The sequence below is a fragment of the Oryctolagus cuniculus genome, chromosome 17, assembly GCF_051225735.1.
Source record: "Oryctolagus cuniculus isolate XC-2025 breed Fujian yellow rabbit chromosome 17, ASM5122573v1, whole genome shotgun sequence".
NCBI lineage: Eukaryota > Metazoa > Chordata > Mammalia > Lagomorpha > Leporidae > Oryctolagus > Oryctolagus cuniculus.
The window spans coordinates 70,835,064-70,857,747 of NC_142883.1; the positions used below are offsets into that span (position 1 = coordinate 70,835,064).

The following is a 22,684-nucleotide window of genomic DNA, read 5'->3' on the forward strand; positions in this document are numbered from 1 at the left end:
AATGGCTCTCATACAGAAACCAAAAGTCAGGGGAGGGAGGTTTTGTGTAGCAGGTTAAGCTGCTGCCTGCAGTGCTGGAACCCCACATGAATGTGATTTTGAGTTCAGGCTGCTCCACTTCTGATCCAGCTCCCTGCTAATGTGCTTGGGAAGGCAGCAGAAGATGGCCCAAGTGCTTGGGCCCCTGCACCCACTTGGGTGACCAGGGAGATGCTTCTAACTCTGGCTTCAGATTGGACCAGCACCACCTGTTGGGCCATATGGAGAATAAACTAGCAGATAAAATACATATGTCTCTCTGCCTCTGCCTCTCCCTCTCTGTAACTCCACCTTTCAAATAAAGAATTCTTTTGAAAAAGTCAACAAACAATAAAGGCTGGTGGAGAGGTAGAGAAAAAGTACCCTAACCCACTGTTGGTGGGAATGAAGCTAGTACAGACATTACGGAAGGCAGTATAAAAGTTCCTCAGAAATCTGAAAACAGATGTACCACATGATCCTGCCATCCCACTCCTGGGAATTTATCCAAATGAAATGAAATCGAATATGCTTGCATTATCTTTACCCTCATGTTTATGACAGCTCAATTCACAATAGCTAACATGGAATCAAACCAGATGTCCATCAGCTGGTGACTGGAAAAAGAATATGAGCTATATATACAGTGTAAAATACTATTCAGCCATAATTGAGAATGAAATCCTATCTTTTGCAACTAAATGGATGCAACTGGAAACAATTATGCTTCATGAAAGAAGCCAGTCCCCAAAAGACAAATACCATATGTTTTCTCTGATTGGTGGTAATTAATATATAGACAACAAAAAGTAGCATCTGAGTTAAATTGATATTTTGAGATTTGAGTATTGTTCATAGCCCTTTTCTGTACTCTTTGATAGAGTATAGAAAATATACTCATTGATATTTCTGCTACTACGTGCTGATTTTTTTTATTTTGTAGAAGGTTAAAGCTTGTGATTCTAAAATAAACTCAAAGCATGCAGTTGTAAAAATTAAAAGAAAATAAAACAAGAAGGAGGGAGTTGGAAGTATGAGGCAAAGGAAGATAGAGTAGGATGTATCATTTTGCTCTTAAATCTATATATATAAATTACATGAAATTTGTTCACTTAAAATGAATTTTAAAATATAAACTCAACACTAGAAGGAAAAGACCTGATCAGTGTTTTCTGGATCACCACTAATAAAATTTAGTCTTCATTTATGTCTGACCATGTTTGATTTTATATTTATTTATTTTATAAGAAAATCAGCATCACCATTCCTAATAAGACATCCTGAATCATCTATATCTGTCGGCTCCTACTATGCTAATAATTTCTCATGAACTTACACCCGTATCATCTTAAAAAGATGCAATGTGGGACCGGCACTTTGGCATAACAGGTAAAGCTGCTGCCTGCAGTGCTGGCAACCCATATGGGTGCCAGTTCAAGTCCCAGCTGCTCCACTTCTGATCCAGCTTTCTGCTAGGACCTGGGAAAGCAATAGAAGGTGGCCCAAGTCCTTGGGTTCCTGAATACATGTGGGAGACCCAGAAGAAGCTCCTGGCTCCTGGCTTCGGCCAACTGGGAGTAAACCAGCAGATGGAAGACCTCTCTATCTATCTCTGTCTCTCTCCCTCTCTCTGCGTCTCCTCTATCAGTACAACTCTGACTTTCAAATAAATAAATCTTAAAAAAAAAAAACCTGATTCATGTTATTATTTATGTGTTGGAGGCTTTTCAGATATTGATTACATGTGCCATTAAAATGCATTAAAATGCAAATCCTATAATAGGCAACTCCATGTTCATTAAACTGGTAAAATCCAGGGCATGTGTTGAAAAGAACACACTAGCAATAAATTTGAAAAAGTATTATAAGTGGCTGTCAAAGAGCTAAAACTCTGACAATGACTCATTATGTCATTAATTTAGTATATAATGCTGAGAAAATCACAAGTATTTGTTAAAATTTCTGCTACAATGCACTAAATTTATAATTTTTGAATGTGTCTTTACTGCATGTAATGTATTTCTGAGCTAGTTTAGAGTATCAGAAATTTAAAGTGTTGGGCTGGCGCTGTAGCAGGGCAGGTTAACGCCCTGGTCTGAAGCACCTTCATCCCATATGGGCACTGGTTCGATACCCGGCTGCTCCACTTCTGATCCTGCCCTCTGCTATGGCCTGGGAAAGCAGCAGAAGATGGCCCAAGTCCTTGGGCCCCTGCATCCATCTGGGAGACCTGAAAGAAGCTCCTGGCTCCTGGCTTTGGACTGGCACAGCTCCAGCAGTTGTGACCAATTAGGGAGTGAACATTAGATGGAAGACCAATCTCTCCGCTTTCTGTGCAACTATGACTTTCAAATACATAAATATTTTAAAAGTAACAAATTTAAAATATGAAAGGTTTTTGAAAAATTTATTAATTTATTGTGAGGCAGAGTTACAGATATAGAGAGGAAGAGAAAGAGACGTCTTCTTTCCACTGGTTCACCCCTTAAGTGGCCACAATAGCTGGAGCTGGGCCAATCTGAAGCCAGGTGCCAGAAGCCAGGAGTCAGCAGCTTCCTCCAGGTCTCCCATGTGGGTGCAGGGGCCCAAGCATTCAGGCCATATTCCACTGCTTTCCTAGGCCATTCACAAAGAGCTGGATTGGAAATGCAGAAGCAGGGACTCAAACTGGTGCCCACATGGGATGCTGGTGCTGCAGGTGGAGGTTTAATCTACTATGCCACAGTGTGTGCCAGTGAAAGATTTTAGGAAGACATCTTTCATGTAGACGAGGCTGCAATATTGTAAGGTAAGGTTTAGCTTTTATTTCCCACACATCAGTATTCTTCTTTTAGCAACTATTAATATTGAATATCATACATATATACATAAATATAGCTACCTGTAGATTTTGTTGTCATTCTTTCTAATTCTCTTTTTAATATCTGCTTATAGGCTTCTGGAAAAATCAAGGCTATTAGGACCTTGATTTTGTAGTTTCAACCTCCACAACCCTCAGAAGTAAAATTCCATGATTTAAATCACATTATCTGTGGTATATTGTTAGCAAATTAATACATCCTCATTTCTGCCAGCATTTTCTGCAGTCATCTAGAAGGTCCTCATGATTAGCAGAGACATATGGAAACTAAAAACTATGACTTTAGATTACCAAGTATCTACTAACGTAAACAAACATATCCCAGAAGCAACCTACCATCATTCCCCAGGACCCAGAAAAAAACAAGAATGAGTCAAGTTGCAGGGCAGTAGAAAAATATGAATAATGAAAGATCACTGCAGAAATAAATAAGGAAGGGGCTGGTGCTGTGGTGCAATGGGTTAAAGCCTTGACCTGCTGTGCATGCATCCCATATGATGCTGCTAGGAGACCAGGTGCTCCACTTCCAATCCAGCTCCCTACTAATGCACCTAGGAAATTGGTGGAAGATGGCCCATGTTCTTGGGTGCTGGCACCCACATGAGAGACTTGGAAGAAGCGTCTGGCTTTTCAAATAAATAAATCAATTTTTAAAAAAATAGAAGCAGTGTTAGCACTGTTGTAAAAACAGACACATAGTTCAATGGAAAATAGGTAGCCAAAATAAACAGATGTTTCTACAGGCAACTCACATTTAACAAAGGAAATAAAACAGACAGGAAAAAGAAGAATCCCTTTAGCAAATGGTCTAGAGGAAAGTGATTATCCATATGTAGAAGCCTGAAAATATACCCCAACACCTCATACACTATGTAAAAGCAACTCAAGGTGAATTAAAAGTCTAAATATAAAACCAAAACTAAGTAATCATAGGAGAAACTGTAAAGCACTAGCATAGACAACAGTTTTGGGTAAGATTCCAAAAGCACAAGCAACAAAAATAAAAACATACAAATTTGGACTTCTGGCCTCTCGAACAATGAGACAACACATTTCTGCTGTGGAAGTTACTCAGTTTGTGCTATGTTGTTAAAGCAGCCCTCGGGAAATAGCACAGGATCTGATGAGTTATGAAAGATATTTAGCTTTATTCTTTGTAAATTTGCTCAATATTCTTGAAGTTTTCTAACAGAGTTAACAGCTCAGTAGAATACTTTATAATGCATCTGTTGTTCAACTTTTATTTCCTATCCAAATTGTTCCATTACTTTACTCAGAATATGAATATGTATCAACTAGAGCTTGGAAAGATCTACTTTAAAACAGTCTACGATGTGACTTCTTTTTCTGCTCACAGTTCTTTTAGAATATTTATGTAATTTTAGAAAATTGAAAATCTTATAACTACACAGACTATCAAATTAAGATACATCTTCACAACAAAGTATCATCACAGTGAAGATACAATGAACGGAATGGCAGAAAACATTGAAAACTCTGAATATGACAAAAGATTGATAGGCAGAACTTACATATGCAGAACTGTAAAATCCCCAAACAAGAAGCAAAATGTACAGTTAAGAAATGGGCAATGATCAGAATAGGTGTTTCTCAGAAGAAGAAATCTAAATGGTCAAGACATATATGAACATGCCCAATGTTGCTAGCCATTAGGGAAATGTAAATCAAAACCAATAGCAGACTCCATCTCTGGGAGAAGACAATCCTTGGGTTTTCATTTGTGCAACAAGTGGGTTTAGAGGACCCTGTTCACCACTAGAGGGCAGAGTCTACATGAAAGTAAGGAAACCTTAATGTTTTCCTGATGAGCTTGTTAAATTCTTGACCAGTGCCTATTACCTTTGCCACAAACTTTCCATCTCACTACTTTCCTTCTTCTGCCTCTTTTCTGTGGCTTCCAAAAACAGTATACCTTCTATATACTGAGGATACTTTTGTTTTGTTTTATTCCTTCTGTCTCATGGTGTTCCTCTAAAAAATCACAACCCTCAAAATAGTCATTCATTTATGCAGTCTGCAGTTTTCATGGGCTACTATATGGCAAAGTACTATGTTAAAGGAAAGGTATAGGCTAGGAACTGAGCAAAGTTCACAACAATGAAGCCATTGGGGGAATGAATCCTATGGAAGGCCTCTCTCTCTCTCTCTCTCTCTACCTCTCCTTCTCTCTCTGTGTAACTCTGATTTTCATATAAATAAATAAATCCAAAAAATAAATAAAGTAGCAGCCTGGTGGCAATACCTTTCTATCAGAACATGTGAAGCACTCAAACACAGTTTCTCACATAAAGTCAGCAAGTTTTCAAGGGCACATCTTCTACTCTACTATGTGGACATCTCTGTGGGGGGTAAGGGGTACTTATTTCTTCCCCTCTTCTTTCTTACCACTCTCACAGTTATAACTTCTAGAGATGCTTCCACAGACCAGTCTCTATGAAAACATAGAACTAATATCCTCCCATGTCAAAAATGTCATGGGTTTAAACACAGAAACCAAAATAAGACAAGTAACTGGCCTTCTTAATTACACAGCATGGAATATAAGATTCTCAGTGGATCACTGGGGAACTGTAAAGTACTGGGCAGAGGAAAACTGTTACTAATCTGTATTCATGATGCTATAATTCTCCACTTTATGCAAACTCAGATTAAAAGAGCTCCAGCTAAGTTGGTGCCATGGCTCAATAGGTTAATCCGCCACCTAGCAGCGCCAGCACGCCAGGTTCTAGTCCCGGTCCGGGCACCAGATTCTATCCCGGTTGCCCCTCTTCCAGGCCAGCTCTCTGCTGTGGCCTGGGAGTGCAGTGGAGGATGGCCCAAGTCCTTGGGCCCTGCACCCCATGGGAGATCAGGAGAAAGTACCTGGCTCCCACCTTCGAATCAGCGCGATGCGCTGGCCCCAGCGCGCCAGCCACAGCGGCCATTGGAGGGTAATCCAACGGCAAAAGGAAGACCTTTCTCTCTGTCTCTCTCTCTCTGTCCACTCTGCCTGTCAAAAAAAAAAAAAAAAAAGAGCTCCAGTTAGTGGGCAGCACTGTTGCATAGTGGGTAAAGCTATTGTCTGCAGTGTCAGCAGGGGTGCCAGTTGGGATCCTGGCTGCTCCTCTTCCCATCCAGCTCTCTGCTGTGGCCTGGGAAGATGGCCCAAATCCCTCATCTCCTGCACCCACTTAAAGGACCTGGACAAAGCTCCTGACTCCTGGTTTTGGATCAAAACAGCTCCAGCCATCTATCTCTGCTTCTGCTATTTTGTAACTCTACCTTTCAAATAATTATTTTAAAAAATAGCTCTATCCCAGAAGAACCTCCTGGCTACTGGTTTCAGATCAGCACAGCACCGGCTGTTACTGCCAATTGGGAAGTGAACCACGGGATGGAAGATGTCTCTCTCTCTCTGCCTCTCTTCTCTCTTTTTAACTCTGACTTTCAAATGAATAAATAATTCTTTAAAAACATAGCTCCAGTTATTGACCCACACAGTAGACTTGCATAAATTTTAGTTCACTTGTCACTTTACAAAGGGATCCGGGCAGGTAAAACAGTTGACAGCCTTGCTAACAGGGGAAAAAAAAAAAAGCTGAGGACAGAAAATGAAAAGCAGCCAAAGAAATCATCAGCTACGATTCCATGGCCTTCTAGAAGAAATACGGCCACAACCTGAGGCAAAGAAAGAGCAGTGGTCCCCATCCAACACAAACCTTGAAAAGTGGATGCTCACAATTAACGAGTGAAACAGCTGCCCACTGAAATCTTGTCTAGGGAGGGAAGATGTCCTAAGTTCTGCTTCTGTAAACTCCAGTCATAAATCTTTCCTCATAAATCTGTCCCTGGCATCTCTTTTACAAACATACTGGACCCACCGACCTTTGGAAATGTGGTCCTAAGTCATGTAGGCTGCATTTAAACCCACCAGTACTGTAACAGCTGAGGTCTGATGCTGATGATCCTATAAATATTGTAAAAGTTGAATTTAGGCTTAATTCTCAGGAAATCATTCCAGCTGAGCCCAGGGCCATCAATACAAACCCCTTGGGTCCTCCACTCTCTTTGTGCCTGTTTGAAAGAAGGGAGTTTTTCCCACCCCAGGTTTCTGTAACAGCCTCAAATTCCAGATTGGAAAATCTGATAATTAAATACAGAAATGGGATCAATGCACAAAGCTACTGCACACGCTTCACACTGCTCCCTCTGGGAGAAAGCTGAACACTCAGGGCCACACCAGGCAGGTGTGTCCACAGGGACCCCCACCAGGAAGATGAGGTGCAGGATGAGAGCAGTGGGGCAGAGCCTAGTCAGACCCTCCTTCCCACCCCCACCCCCACCCCCCCGCTGCCCCAGGCTCTCAGCTGAAGGCCATGCAGCCCCACCCCACAGGAACCAGCCCAGGAAACAGCAGGAGGCCCGGCTCAGACTGCATTCTGAGACCAAGTGCAGTGCGAACCGGGCTTATTTAACTGGAGAGTGGAAGTCTCCCTGCCTTGCTTCCCTGTGCTCTCAGCTGCCCTGGGTGTGCAGGTTTCCAGACCGCTGCCCTCTCTCTCCTGTAACCACTAAATAAAGCACCTTAGGAACAGTTTCAGTGATGTTCTGCAGGGGACAGGCCGGGCACTGGGAGCCTGGGAAGCAGAGGTGGGAGACAGAACAGCCCTGGCGGACACAAGCACGCCCACGCCCACAGGCATTCAGAATGCAGATTACGCCAGAGCTCCTGGGGACTCTGGGAAATGGAGTCCAGGCCGCAGCATCCCTAGAGCATTCCAGCTCTAACCTCAGGGAAAGCTGCCATGATCGCTGAGAAGTGAGCCTCACTGTGGGTCTCCAGCCACCCTAGCACCCATCCTCCCACACACGCATCCCCGCCCCTTCCTGTACCCCAAACCTGCTGCAGCAAGTCCCGGGAGCAGGTACCCTTTCTTCTGGACCCACGAGGAGTGAAGCGGGGAGTGCGGGGCAGAGAGTCCCTGGCACGTGGGACTCACAGGCGGATGATGAAGAGGGAAGCAGCACAGGAGGCAGACTCAGGGTGAGCGCTCGGAAACTGCCTGGGATTGCACGTGCAGAGCAGGAGAGGCAGTAAATGCCCGAGAAGGAGCAGCACAGCCCTCAGGGCTGACCCTGATTTGGGAATGAACTCCCTCTGCTCCAACTCAGAGCCCCACAGGCAGGCACTAGAACGCGCATACGCACAGGCATTTGGAACGCAGATTACGTCAGAGCTCCTGGGGACTCTGGGAAATGGAGTCCAGGCCGCAGCATCCCAGAGACACCAGCTGGCCCTCTCCAAGGGCTACAGGCTGGGGTGGGTGCCCACCACCAGAGGGCATTTGCTTTTGTTAAGTCCCTCCTTCCTGTCCTTCCCACCCCAAAATCTCAAGGATCAGTTGCTGTTCTTCCTTTCCTGAATTAGAATTTACAGAGTGACACCCACTGCTGCTACTGACCCCAAATCCTGGCTCCCTCATAACCTCTGTCTCTTCCAGAAAAATCTTATGTACTGCCTTGTTCCTGGAAACTTCTCCCAAATCATGGATGACTATGAATACAATGTAACTTTTAACAGAGGTGTAGAAGGCATGGTTTAACATCCAGTTTTGAGAATTCCTTTTTTATTTGTGTTTTATTGATGTTTACAGTTCTTTTGTTTAATATTTATTTATTTATTTGGACGTCAGAGTTACACAGAGAAGGAGAGGTAGAGAGTGAGGTCATCCACCTGCTGGTTCACTCCCCAATTGGCAGCAGTGCCACAGTGCTGACCCCTTTTAGTTCTTTTCAAATCACTTTACACAGTCTTTTAATTCACCAAGTACAGAGACAAAAAAGGAATGGGACACAGAGCTAACAGAGCTGAGTATTCAGGGAGGCAGGTTAAGGGGCTAAATGGCTTACATCATATCATTTATACCTTATTTAATTCTGGGAATAGTATTACATGGAGTTTACATAGCAAAAACTGGTGCAAAGTGTTTAGAAAAATTTCCCATAGCAATATCATTTAAAAGTCTAAGCTAAAAACCAATCAAGGAGGCTGGTGCCATGGCTCAATAGAAATAGGCTAATCCTCTGCCTAGCGGCGCCTCACGCTGGGTTCTAGTCCCAGTCGGGGCGCCGGATTCTATCCTGGTTGCCCCTCTTCCAGGCCAGCTCTCTGCTATGGCCTGGGAGTACAGTGGAGGATGGCCCAAGTCCTTGGGCCCTGCACCCCATGGGAGACCAGGAGAAGCACCTGGCTCCTGCCTTAGGATCAGTGCGGCGCACCGGCCTCAGCGTGCCAGCCACAGCGGCCATTGGAGGGTAAACCAATGGCAAAAAGGAAGACCTTTCTGTCTCTCTCTCTCACTGTCCACTCTGCTTGTCAAAAAAAAAAAAAATCAAGGGGCCAGTGCTGTGGCATAATAGGTAAAACCACCGCCTGCAGTGCCAGCACTCAATATTGGGTGCCAGTTTGAATCCTGGATGCTCTACTTCTGATCCAGCTCTCTGCTATGGCCTGGGAAAGTGGTGGAAGATGTCCAAGTCCTTGGACCCCTGCACTTGCGTGGGAGACCTGGAAGAAGCTCTGGCTCCTGGCTTCTGATGGGAACAGCTCCAGCCCTTCCAGCCAATTTGGGAGTGAACCAAAAGATGGAAGATCTCTCTCTCTCTCTTTCTCTCTGCCTCTTCTATTCTGTGTATCTCTGACTTTCAAATAAATAAATAAATCTTTTATAAAAAACAAATGAAAATATAATACTGGTTTAAGAAATTGTTTATTTGCCTTGTGGCTCAGTTTCTAAAATCTCAGATTTCTCATAGAGAAAAAAATGTGAGAGAGACAAAGAGTACCTACAAAAATAATTTACACTATAGAAAAACACGTAGGATTACAACGTGTCTAGAAAAGAAAGGAGATTCAAAGTTGCTATTATTTCATGGTTATTTTTCTTATTTTTAATATCAAGATATAGCATATAAATATTATGCATTCCTAGGTATTTGTGTGTTTTTGGTATGTTTTATTTTTCAAGCAGAAATGCAAGTGGATAACTAGGTAACATGGACTTCTGTTTCTGATTAGCATTCGTGCTGGATTAGGAATGCTTAAATCTTTATCCACTGACTTCACACCAGTATTTACTATGTCAGACAATATTCTTTGGGTAGATTGCTCTTTCTTGCCAGACTGTAAACTTTATGGGGACAAGGAACGTATTTGCTTTGATACTAAAACTCAGCATCTTGACAGAGTCAGTCTTTTAGTTGAATGAATAAATGAGGATATGCAAAGTAAATAAATAATATTTCTACCCTCCAACTACAGCCTAATAGAGGAGACAAGGAAATAGAAATTTATCTCATGACTGTCACTATTAGGTGAATATATAATTTGTTGTTCTGACACAAGTTTGATCATAAAAAGGGCATATTAATAAATACACAGAGTTGAAGTGTCTGAACAGAAACCAGCTAGGGCCAAGCAGGTTAAATGTTCACCCTTGCTATGTAAGGCATTCCGCATCAAGAGAAGAGGAAGGAGGAAGAGGGTAGGGAGTGTGGGTGGGAGGGTGGTTACAGTGGGAAGAATCACCATGTTCCTAAAGTTGTAATTATGAAATGTATGCAGTTTATATTCCTTAAATCAAAGGTTTCTGGGAAAATAGAATTATTTTTTGTAGATGTTATAGCTTTTACCAAGATACTAAGAGAAATGTGTGAAATTCTATTTTCTTAATATTTATTTTATTTTTTAGAGTTACAGAGAAAGGTAGAGCCAGAAAGAGAACTTCCAACCTGTGGTTCACTCCCCCAAATGACTGCAACAGCCAGAGCTGAGCTGATCCAAAGCCAGGAGCCAGGAGCTTCTTCCGGGTCTCCCACATGGATGCAGGGACCCAAGGACTTGGGCCATCTTCGACTCCTTTCCCAGGCCATAGCAGAGAGCTGGACTGGAAGTGGAGCAGCCAGGACACAAATTGTTGCCCATGGGGAATCCCAGCTCTGCAGGCTGGAGCTTTAACCTACTGCACCACAGCACCAAACCCCTGAAATTCTGAGGAATAAAAATTTGACTATAGAGAACAAAATCTACTATGTTTTAAAAATTAAGTTTCCAAAAAACAGATATAACATAAAATATGAAAATTCCTATAGAATCCAAAAAAGCTGAATCATTTTATGAAAATTCCAAGAAATCACCCAAGAAGAAAGTCACATACTCAAAATTTTGGGTCTGGATTTACAGAATGGTCCAAATTTTAAGGGATAAAAAGCAAAACTATGTTTATCAGATCTACCAAAGTGAAATAGAGAACATTTTTATTGTTATTATTCTTTAACTTTATTTATTTTTACCTAGAAACTGTTTATGTTAGGTATACATAGTTTATACATTTCACATATACAAATTTAGGAACATAGTGCTTTTTAAATTTCTTTTGGAAAATCAGCATTACTTTGATGATGATACAGGGGACAAGGACTTAAAATAAAATTTAAGTTTTTTAAAAGTATCCTATTCATAAGCAGAGATAAAAGTATCCCAAGTAAGGCTTAATATAACAAATGAAATTACATAAGGGGCCGGCGCCACGGCTCATTAGGCTAATCCTCCACCTAGCGGCACTGGCACACGGGGTTCTAGTCCTGGTCGGGGCGCCAGATTCTTTCCCGGTTGCCTCTCTTCCAGACCAGCTCTCTGCTGTGGCCAGGGAAGGCAGTGGAGGATGGCCCAAATCCTTGGGCCCTGCACCCCATGGGAGACCAGGAGGAAGCACCTGGCTCCTGCCTTCGGATCAGCGCGGTGCGCAGGCCGCAGCACACCAGCCACGGCAGTCATTGGAGGGTGAACCAATGGCAAAAAGGAAGACCTTCCTCTCTGTCTCTTTCTCTCACTATCCACTCTGCCTGTCAAAAAAAAATTCTTAAGAAAATATATCAATAACAGCAAGATATAATAAAACAGGTAAGATAGGTTAAAATATACAGACCAGTCATCCAGGTTGGTAAAAAAGAAGAAGAAGAAGAAGAAGAAGAAGAAGAAGAAGAAGAAGAAGAAGAAGAAGAAGAAGACGATGACGACAATCACATGAATAGTTAGATTACATGTTGAGAATTGATGCCCAAATGGGGTACCAGCACTGCAGGCAGTGGCTTTACCAGCTAAGCCACAACACCGGCCTGTCCAGAGTGTTTTCATTAATGCAAATACCAATTTTCAGTTCCACAACTTATGTGTTCTCTTTTTTCCACATCTAATTTATACTTGTTATCTTTTTTTACTTTTTGTTAATAACCATTTTTACATATCTGAGGTGATAATCATTGTGGTCTTGTTTAGCAGTGCTGAACTCCTTTTCAAATGCCTGTTGGCTGCTTGCATGTCTTCATTGGAAAAAATGATCAGATTCTTGTCAATTTTTAAATTATATTTGCTTTTGAGCTCTGCATGTTCTTTGCATTACTCCCTTAATAAAAGTAGGTTTGCCAATATTTTCTCCCATTCCTTACCTTCTCTTTTCAGTTTTTCTTTAGTATGCAGAATTTGTTTATTTAGCTTTTTGCAGCCCTACTTCCTTATTTCTGTTTTTGTCACTTGTGCATGGGGTGTCATGTCTAAACTGTTGTTGAGGTCTGACTCAGCCACACCTTTATTAGGCATTTGTGAAGTGAACCAGTGGGTGGGCACATTCTCCTTCCTTTCCATCTTTCTGTGTGTCTCCTTTTCATTCAAAGTAATTAATTAAAAATCTGTAAAATCTACTTGGAGTAATTCTACAAAATCAGAGTTAGATTATGAGAATGAGTTTCAATGTTACATAGCTTGATGGGTTGACTATACCCCCACAGTAATGTATTCCATACTTTATTAGCAAATGGAAGAAAGGTGTTCCAAGGCTCTGATCATGAAGTGTGGTGTCATAGAAGGGAGAACGTTGTTTACTCTGATTTGATCGGTACATATTGTAGCCAGGGACTAAAATCTCACACTGTAACCCATAGATAGATAGATACATACATACATACATAGATACATAGATAGATCTAATTATAAAAAAAAAACTCAAAACACCATCTTACTTGTAGTATAAGGTTAAGGGATATTAAAATATTTAAATTAGTATCACAACTAATATTATGATCTTTGAAAGTAGTATATTAATACAACTATAATCCAGAAATACCTGAATTGACATTTTGAAATGCCAAGTGGAGCTATTAGGAAGCAGTACATTGCATAAATTGGTGAGTAATATATCTTAAATTGTTTCACATTAGAAAAACAAAGTATTTCTTTACATGTATATGGAGTTAGTTTGAATTAGGCAACATCAAACAAGAAATATTGAATGAATGGTAGGTTAATTGTGGTGCAAAATTTTCTTGAAATACAAGCATACTTCTTTTCCATGAATTATAAGGTCTCTCATCTTGATGGTTTAAATATTCTCAAATGGCTGCAACAGCCAGGGCTGGACCTGACTGAATCCAGGAGTCAGGAACTCGATGACCTGGGTCACCCATGTGGTGGTGGGAACCCAGATACTTGAGCCATCTTCCACTGCTTTTCCCAGTATAGTAGCATAGAGTTGAAATGGAAGCGGGAGCATCTGGGACTTGCAGGTGGTGGCTTACACTTCAGTGCTACAACACTGGCCTCATTTTTTTTTTCAGGGTGACAGGGAGACACAGTATTAACAGATTCTTTATAATTTAAAAAGTTCAATTTAGATAAAATTCCTTGTAGTTTGGGGCTAGCCTCTGGCTCAGCAGGTTAAGCCACTGCATGTGATACTGGTATCCAATCAGAGCCAGTTAGAGGCCAGCAGCTCCACTTCTGGCCCAGCTTGCTGATGGTGATGGCCTAAGTACTTGGTCTAAGCCACCTACACAGGAGAATCTGATGGAGCCTCATGCTCTTGGCTTTGCCCTGGCTGGGACCAGGCAACTGCAGCCATTTGGGCAGTGGACCAGTAGATGGAGGATCTCTCTCTCTCTCTCTCAATGATTCTACTTTTCAAATAAATTATTTTTTAAGAAATCCATCATTAGTTTACAAAAAATGCTTTTAAATGGAAATTGACATGGTATTAATAATGCCATTATAAAAAGACTGATATTTTGGTATCAAACTGTGATAAATTAAATTCATCTAATTATTAATATTACTTCAATAATTCTGTTTACAACAGTTTCACTTCTCTACTGACAAATTAAACTCACTCAGCTTGTCAGAGAAGAATAAACCACAAATTCAAAGAAGTACCAATCTTATCTACAACATGATATTGGGAAAATATGTAATAGTACCACTGCTTAACTACTAGGTTTTGCTAAGTTTTTCAACTGAGTCATTTGACTAGCACCTGCTCTCATGATGTCTCTACTCTCAATTTTTCATGAACATTTAGGCATTGCTTGCATTAAAACAAAGGTTTGTATAAACCTAACCATTTTAATCTGGTATAGATTTGCTAAAAGCGTGAATTACTGGACCTGTTAAGAAAAGAAGGCTGCACCAAACTCAACTTAGCATCATGAGTTAATGCATTAATTATCCCCAAGTGTTGAAAAGTGGTATGGTACACATTTGAATTTGCAGAAATAGTTTAAAATATATGTGTGTATAAGAATGCAAGCTTTGATTTACATTTTCACCGATACCTTAAAGTGCCACTTTGGAGCCTAAGGGAGCCTCGATGTCTATTGGATCTGAGAGATCCTTGATGTCTATCTTGAGTACAACTTGTCTTATCCAAATCTCATTTTGCACATGAGGATGCTAAGTGTTAAGTCCCAGAGAAGTAAAGTGAGTTGTTTTAGGTCATGTCACAGTGGTAATTCTATATAGAGTTAGGCATCCTGATTGTTATACTCCTTCTAGGGTTAAAGATTATACTTTCTGAAAAATTAAGGTTGGAAAATTAGTACTTGCTGTTTTGTGACAGAGGAGAATTTCTTTGTATACTTGTTCATGAGCTGAGTGAATTTTTTTCAAGACATTTTTCTACTATGTTTGCTACTTAATTGAAATATATAACAACCAATTTATATAATCCCTAAAAATGGATTAATTTTATGTGATAAAGTGGAACTTTTCTCAAGATTTATTGACAGTCTCACAGAAAAGCTTTTAACAAACTCAAAGAGTTTCCACCTCCTTGTAAATTTTAGAAATCATTAGGCATTCTACAATGTTGGCAGAGTTACAGAGAGGCAAAGGCAGAGAGGGAGAGACAGAGGTCTTCCATCCACTGGTTCACTCCCCAAAGGGCTGCAATGGACTGAACTTGGTAGATCCGAAGCCAGAAGCCAGGAGATTCTTCCAGGTCTCCCACACAGGTGCAGGGGCCCAAGAACTTGGGCCATCTTCTGCTTTCCCAGGCCATAGCAGAGAGCTAGATCAGAAGTGGAGCAGCAGGACTCACACTGGCACCCATATTGGATACCAGCGCTGCAGGTGCAGCTTACCCTCTACACCACAGCCCTGGCCCCACTACGCTGTTTCTCCTTAGTAAAACCATATATTTACACTAATGGGGTATTTCCTGGAAAGCTATGCAGGAAGGCCGGGTCCTAGAAACTGAGACCCTGCTTCCCACACACAAAGAACAGAGGAACTGACAATCCTATAAATGACAACTCCTCAACTGCATGCACACCATACACACAGCACTGTTTCTCCATGGTTACGCCCTGTCCCCATTGCACGATTGGGGGAGACGTGGGGCTGCCATGAAACAGCTCCTCACAGAGGCCTCTGAGGCTGAGACATCTCTTTGAACAGGGAAGGGGCCTACAAGGGCAGATCGCATCTTCTAGACCACAAGGAACCCAGGAGTGTGCTATGGGGACAGCGAGATCGGGCCCACAGGTTCCAGGGACGCCCTCTTGGAGCCCGCATCCTGCCAGCAGGTACCACCAGCTTCCCCTTCCCCCACTCTGGTGACCTGGCCCCACACACTCACCATTCCCAGGCATATGAGATGGGCTGTGTTGGGTGGAAAAGGTCAGAGAACAGCGGATGCCGCACTAGCTCCTGAGTCTCCAAGCAGCAGAGGCTCCTCCTTGGACCTCTCTCCTCCAGGAATTTGGAACTCTGTGGTGTCACAATCCAGTGTGATTATGTGGCAGTGATGTCACCGCGCCTGATTGGACAGCTCACATAGCCGTCAACACACAGGACCCAGAAGATGCAACAAATCAGCATCTTTACAGCAGAGATGGGAACTCCAGGCCGCTCCAGATGGTAGAGGTGAGGCCTGGGTTCAGGGGCCAAGGACCTCCTCCAGGGCTGCACCCTTTCACCAGTGGGACCCTGCCACCTGCTGGGACCCTCCTGCCTCCCCACGGGTCTTCCTGGGAGAATCCCACCTGGAGGCTGCAGCCACCTGCTTAGGATGAGGGAGAGTGTAATGGCTATTTATTGGCTTTGGTGTTTTACATTTTCTTCATATTTCTGACTCATTTCTCTGTGGGGTTTTTAATACTGATAATAAGAATGTTTCCACATATTACATAATTCTATACTATTTTTTTAAGCCCCAAGGTCTCTTGTTAGTCTCTGCTGTTTTAGAAAGTTCATTTATCTTGCTGAGACTGGATAGTAGCTGCATAAGAATAAATGGTAAGATCTAGTTAGGAGACAAATCTGGTTGGATGTGCCATCACTGACTTAGCTAATCATTTCTGATGGCATTGTGAATGTTGTCCTCTGTTTTTCTATTTATTTGTTGATTGATTGCTATTACAAGAAACACTGTAAGTAACACCCTGTGTAGATGTCTTTGTGGTCTATTCCTTTTGTTTCCTTAGAATAAACTTCTAGAAATGAAATTACTTTGTCAAATAGTGTGATCAATCTAGTCTCATCACACAAGGAATCCTACCCTTTGGAATCATGGTGCTTGAGCTGTGGCCACTCGAGAAAAGATAAAGAAGTGATTATTGTTATAGAAGCATTGAGCCTGTCTTTCAACTAGAAACTATAGTTTGAAATTACTAATAGCCACAGCTGGCAAGGGAAGTTTTTCTCTTCCCTAAAATGTTACTGTGGTAATACAGATAGAACTGTATTTAAAAAGTATTTTGTGAAGCCTATACATATATAGACTTCACAATAGTAAGTATAACTAATTGGACTGATAGATAACTGGTTGATGGAAGTGCAAATATCAAAATATCCTCACACCCTAGGTTAAAAGGGGACTAATCATGATACAGTATAAGCAGCAGTTTGTCATCAATTCATTAGTTAATTTGAAAAGCTTTTATATGTTGTTTGAACAAAGTGGTCAGATTTAGAAAGATGAAGCCCATAGTTAAATTTGAATTTCTGCTAGGCAATGTTATTTTTGGTTTGATGATGTTCCACACAGTATTAGTGTGTCTTGCATTTTATCTGGCAGACCCACTCTTCTAGCAATGCAGTATGTGATTCACATACTGCATAGATATATTATCTTCCAGTGAAACATGTTTAACTGAAGCCTGTAAAACTTAGCTTTAAAACTACATTTCTGAAGGATTTTCAGGCTCTAGAGTAAAACATTCAAGGACAACCTAAGAGAATCCAGAGAAAAAGATGACAATGAGGTGAGTTTGGGGCAACTGGCCTTTGTTTCCAGTAGGTCAATGAAATATTAAAGGGAGTGGGCAAGACTAAATGAAAGGAATGGGCAAAGAAAAGACCCAGTCACTTCCCCCACTTTGTTTCTAGGACATGTCTGACATGTGGAAAAATTACAATAAATATTCATGAAATCAGGTAACTGTGATGCTCATAGAATATTCTTATATTAGAAAAATATAATACTGTGTTTTCATGAGGAGCTCTAGGATGACATGATGAGTCTTAAAAATTGATAGAAAATATGGACTGTAAAAACTATACCTGGATTTAAATATTTTTGCAAGAATACTTATCTTTTAATTCCATATTTCCAAAATCTTCTCAATGTGCCCTTGTTCAGGCTAAGCAATCTCCTATGAATCCCATGTTCTTTCTGTACCATCCAGGATTCAGAGTCCTTTCTTTCTTATTTTAAGGTTGTACATTATGACTAAAAATAAATAACACAGCACATCTGCACTTGTTCATTTCCAGACTTTTTTCCCTAAAGATGTATTTATTTATTTGAAAGGCAAAGGTAGAGAAGAAGAGAGAGAGAGATATCTTCCATCTACTGGTTCACTCCCAAATGGTCATAATGGCTGGAAATGGGCTAATCTGAAGCCAGGAGCCAGAGGCTTCTGGGTCTCCCATGTGGATGCAGGGGATCAAGTACTTAAGCAATCTTCCACCACTTTCCTAGGTCTATTAGCAGGGAGCTGGATCAGAAGTGGAGCAGCTGGGATTCAACCCAGTGCCCATATGGGATGCCAGCATTACAAGCAGCAACATTAACCACCACACCGCTATGCCAATCCCCAAATTTTGGACTTTTAAACAGAAATTTCACTGATTGGAAGCTAAAGATGTTTGTTATCCATTCCCTCATAGACTTGGCACTGTTTACCAATAAACCCAGAGTGCCCAACTTTACTGTTTAGATTGCCTGTCTACACTCAGGTACATGCATTGCGAGCTGTCACTTCCCTGTGTAATTTGATTGTACTTAAAAACAAAGCAAAGGAAATACTAGCACTGTTCACAGACATGAAATTTAAAATAAATATATAGACCTTCAAATGCACAACAGTCCATAGTTTCCCAGTTTTATGCTGTAAATTTTCAAAACATCAAAAGCCAATAAGAATAAAATGAACAATAAGATAAAAAGAAAATACTTAGTAATACTGCTAATGACAATAATGTTAACATTTTAGTTACCAATTATTTTCTTTCAAATTGTGACTCAAGCACACAGACCCCCATAACTAGCTTAATAAGCACTCAGGAATCTAGAATCTTATGTAGAGAAGTGCTAATCTAACCCAGCTTTCATTGGACAAGAGAAAGCATGACAATCTCTAAGATTCACACTGATGTATCATAATAAAGGGGAAAGAAAGCCAAGGCTAAACAGTCTAAATGAGGAAAACTTTGCACACTGAGATTGCAGATCATAAATTTTACAGGTGTTCTTATGGACAATCCCCACATACATAATTTATCTTTCATTTTCATTGATTTAATTTTTCAAATAGGGCAAAATGTAGTCAATAAGCTTTTTGAAAGGCATTACAGAAACTATTAACCAACACTGCATGGGAGTTTAACCTAGACATTCATTTCTCCAAGTTGGGACAATGAAGATATTTAACTAGCAAGTGGTTTTAATCAGGATTTCTAAAACTCAATAAAAACACTTAAGAAGAAATATTTGTCTAAATACTTTTTTATTATTCAGTCAACTAGCTTAAAACCCTAAAGAAGCCAGCACCGTGGCTCAATAGGCTAATCCTCCACCTGCGGTGCCAGCACATCAGGTTCTAGTCCTGGTCGGGGTGCCAGATTCTGTCCCAGTTGCCCCTCTTCTAGGCCAGCTCTCTGCTATGGCCCGGGTGTTCAGTGGAGGATGGCCCAAGTGCTTGGGCCCCGCACCCACATGGGAGACCAGGAGGAAGCACTCTCTGTCCACTCTGCCTGTCAAAAAAAAAAAAAAAAACTAAAGAAAAAGAGTACTTAAAACTCATGTCCACTCTCACTGTATTCTAAACTTTTCACTCTGGTTCTAAATTAAAATTGCATCAAAATTTATTTTCAGGCTCCATAAATACTCAGAATGTAAGTCTACTGCCTGGATGGGAACATCAGTTGTGGCTGCCCTACATTGCAGTGGGTGAAACATGGGGAGATTTGGAAAGTAAATGGAAAGAGACTTAAAAGTATGAGTTTACTTTGGTATAGTTTTTTGGCAAAAAAGACATTTTTTTAATATATGGAAAGTGTGTAAGCTAAAAATGCATTTTATGAATTCCAAATTGTTACTGCACCAAAATAAAATCATATATTTAATTTTATTTATGAACCCTTAAAAATATTTTTATATTTGTTTATTTGAAAGTCAGAGCAACAAAGAGAGCTGTCTTCCATCCTCTGGATCATTGCCCAAACGCTTGCAACAGCCAGGGCTGTGCTAGTCTAAACCCAAGACCAACAAATTCCATCTGGGACTCCCATGTGGGTGGCAGTATCGAAATACTTCGGTCATCATCATCTTCTTCTTCTTTTTTTTTTTTTTCCAGATTTGCTTATTGGTCTCTTCTCCCTTCTCTTTCTCTCTCACTCTTTCCTCTCTCTCTCTTTCTCTCTCTCTCTCTCTCTCAGCTCCTCTCATCTCTGCTGTCTCTCTCCCTCCCTCTCTCCTCTCTCCTGCTCCCCTCTCTTCTCTCTATTACCTTCTTTGTCCTTCTTCGCCCCTTCCCTCTAGTCTCCTGGGTTGTCCCCAATAAACCCTTACCCTTACACACACAAAAAAGATTTGTTTATTTATTTGAAAGACAGAGTTACACAGAGAGAAAAGGAGAGGCAGAGGGAGAGGTCTGCAATTCTTCTGGTTCACTCCCCAACTGGCTGCAATGTCAATCCAAAGCCAGGATCCATGAGCTTCTTCTGGGTGCAGGAGCCCAAGGATTTGGGCCATCTTCTACTGCTTTCCCAGGCCATAGCAGAGAGCTGGATCAGAAGTAAAACAGCCAGGATTTAAAATGGTGCCCAAATGGGATTCCAGTGCTGCAGGCAGAGGCTTAGCTCACTATGCCACAACACCAGCCCCTAAAAATTAATTTTTAAGTTACAATAACTGACCCTACTTAGTAAAGAGTAGTTTTTTAAACATAGCTATTAAAGCAATATGCAGTATGGATAATTGAATTAAATCTATGCAGACAGGGATTAGATATCATTAACCCTGATGTATAAATGCAATTAGCCACAATGTAAAATTTGGGCTTTTCTGGATTTTTTAACAGCTATTCACTTTATTAATCTCTTTAATTAAAAGCACACTCCTGAAAAGGTCATGTAACTATCTTGTAAGAAGGGCCTTTTCAATGGTTCAACTACAAAGTTTGCCTAGTTTTGCCACAACTGCTAGTACCTAAGATTTTTTTAACAGTTTCTAAATACATAGTATAAAGGGAGATGCATACAGCCACAATGTTCAACTATTGTTTCTATTACACTATCTTGAATTTTTGTATGAATGAATATGCGAACATAATTCTCATAAAAACAACTTGGTTGAACATTTTGTAACTTGGTCACTGCAGTTTCACTAAAATCAATCACGGTAGAGCAAGGTCAGAGAAGTTTTGGGGGCTGGCCCGTGGCTCACTTGGTTAATCCTCCGCCTTGCAGCACTAGCATCCCATATGGGCACTGGGTTCTAGTCCTGGTTGCTCCTCTTCCAGTCCAGCTCTCTGCTGTGGCCCGGGAGGGCAATGGAGGATGGCCCAAGTGCTTGGGTGTCTGCACCCACATGGGAGACCAGGAAGAAACACCTGGCTCCTGGCTTCAGGTAGGCGCAGCACTGGCCCTAGCAGCCATTTGGGGGGTGAACTAATGGAAGGAAGACTTTTCTCTCTCTCTCTCTCTCACTATCTATAACTCTGTAAAATAAAAAAATTAAAAAAAGAGAGAAGTTTTGTTATGTTAAATTATTTTCAGCAGAATTATTTTAATGTCTCAAAATAATTTACTATACTAGACAAAACCTTAGAAAAATAGCATCATAAATGGCAGCCTAATCAGGATATACTGTTCAATCCAATGTGCTAAAGACAGCATGTTAATAGCATATTTAATACCAAAACAATGTAAAATTTGAAAGTTTAGAAATGGCTTTTCTAGCTGTGATTAAAATGCTCTTAGGGTACCAGGCACATCAAACAAGGACGGCATCTAGAATTAAATCATTACTCTTCCCCTTATGGTTTGATTTGATAAGTTATAATTGCTGAAATTTTATTTTTACTAATGTTAAGAGTTTGTCAGGCTGGCGCCATGGCTCAATAGGCTAATCCTCTGCTTTGCGGTGCCGGCACACTGGGTTCTAGTCCTGGTCGGGGCGCCGGATTCTGTCCCGGTTGCCCCTCTTCCAGGCCAGCTCTCTGCTGTGGCCCGGGAGTGCAGTGGAGGATGGCCCAAGTCCTTGGACCCTGCACTCGCATGGGAGACCAGGAGAAACACCTGGCTCCTGGCTCTGGATCAGTGCGATGCGCCGGCTACAGAGCGCTGGCAATGGCGGCCATTGGAGGGTGAACCAACGGCAAAGGAAGACCTTTCTCTCTGTCTCTCTCTCTCTCTCATTGTCCACTCTGCCTGTCAAAAATTAAAAATAAAAAAAAGTTTGTTATAAGGTATATTGTTGGGATTTTGAGTACTGTTGAAAATTGAATGTATTGGCTATCTATGCACTTCACCATAATTTGGTGACAAAAGTGTGAGCAGTGTCTATGTTTTAATGGAGTGGATAAAAACTGCTTATGTTTGCTTTGTTAATTGCCTCAGGTTGTCTTTTTAAATAAACATTTTTAAGAGGAACAGAAGAGAAATTTCCTACCTAGTCTATATAAACTGCAAAACTCATAACATAACCTCACATATGGAGGAGAGGAAAGGAGAAAACTGCAGTGGTTAGGATATATAGGAACTAACTACTCTGGAGTCAGAAAGGAATCAGCTGATGTTGGATCAGATTTTTAATTGAATTGTTATGTGCCTTTCTCACCAAGTAAATCAATCCCTGTATTTGTTTCCCCTTTGAAACAAGTCACGGTTAACTAATTCTATTTTATTCCATTTAAAATCAAAGTTATTTTTCTAAATTCATAGCAGGTTCATTTACTTTAAATCAAATAATT

General features: G+C 41.0%; 1 protein-coding gene across 1 annotated transcript in view; it reads right to left on the reverse strand.

The window, feature by feature from the left end:
* The window catches only part of LOC138846270 (uncharacterized), a 39,069-nt gene extending 30,581 nt beyond the window's left edge, over positions 1–8,488 (reverse strand). The window contains 2 exon segments of the mRNA XM_089317158.1: positions 5,773–5,888; positions 7,879–8,488. Of these exon segments, the coding sequence (XP_089173284.1) occupies positions 5,773–5,823 (51 nt within the window). The 5' untranslated portion in view covers positions 5,824–5,888; positions 7,879–8,488.
* Positions 8,489–22,684: the final 14,196 nt, after the last annotated feature.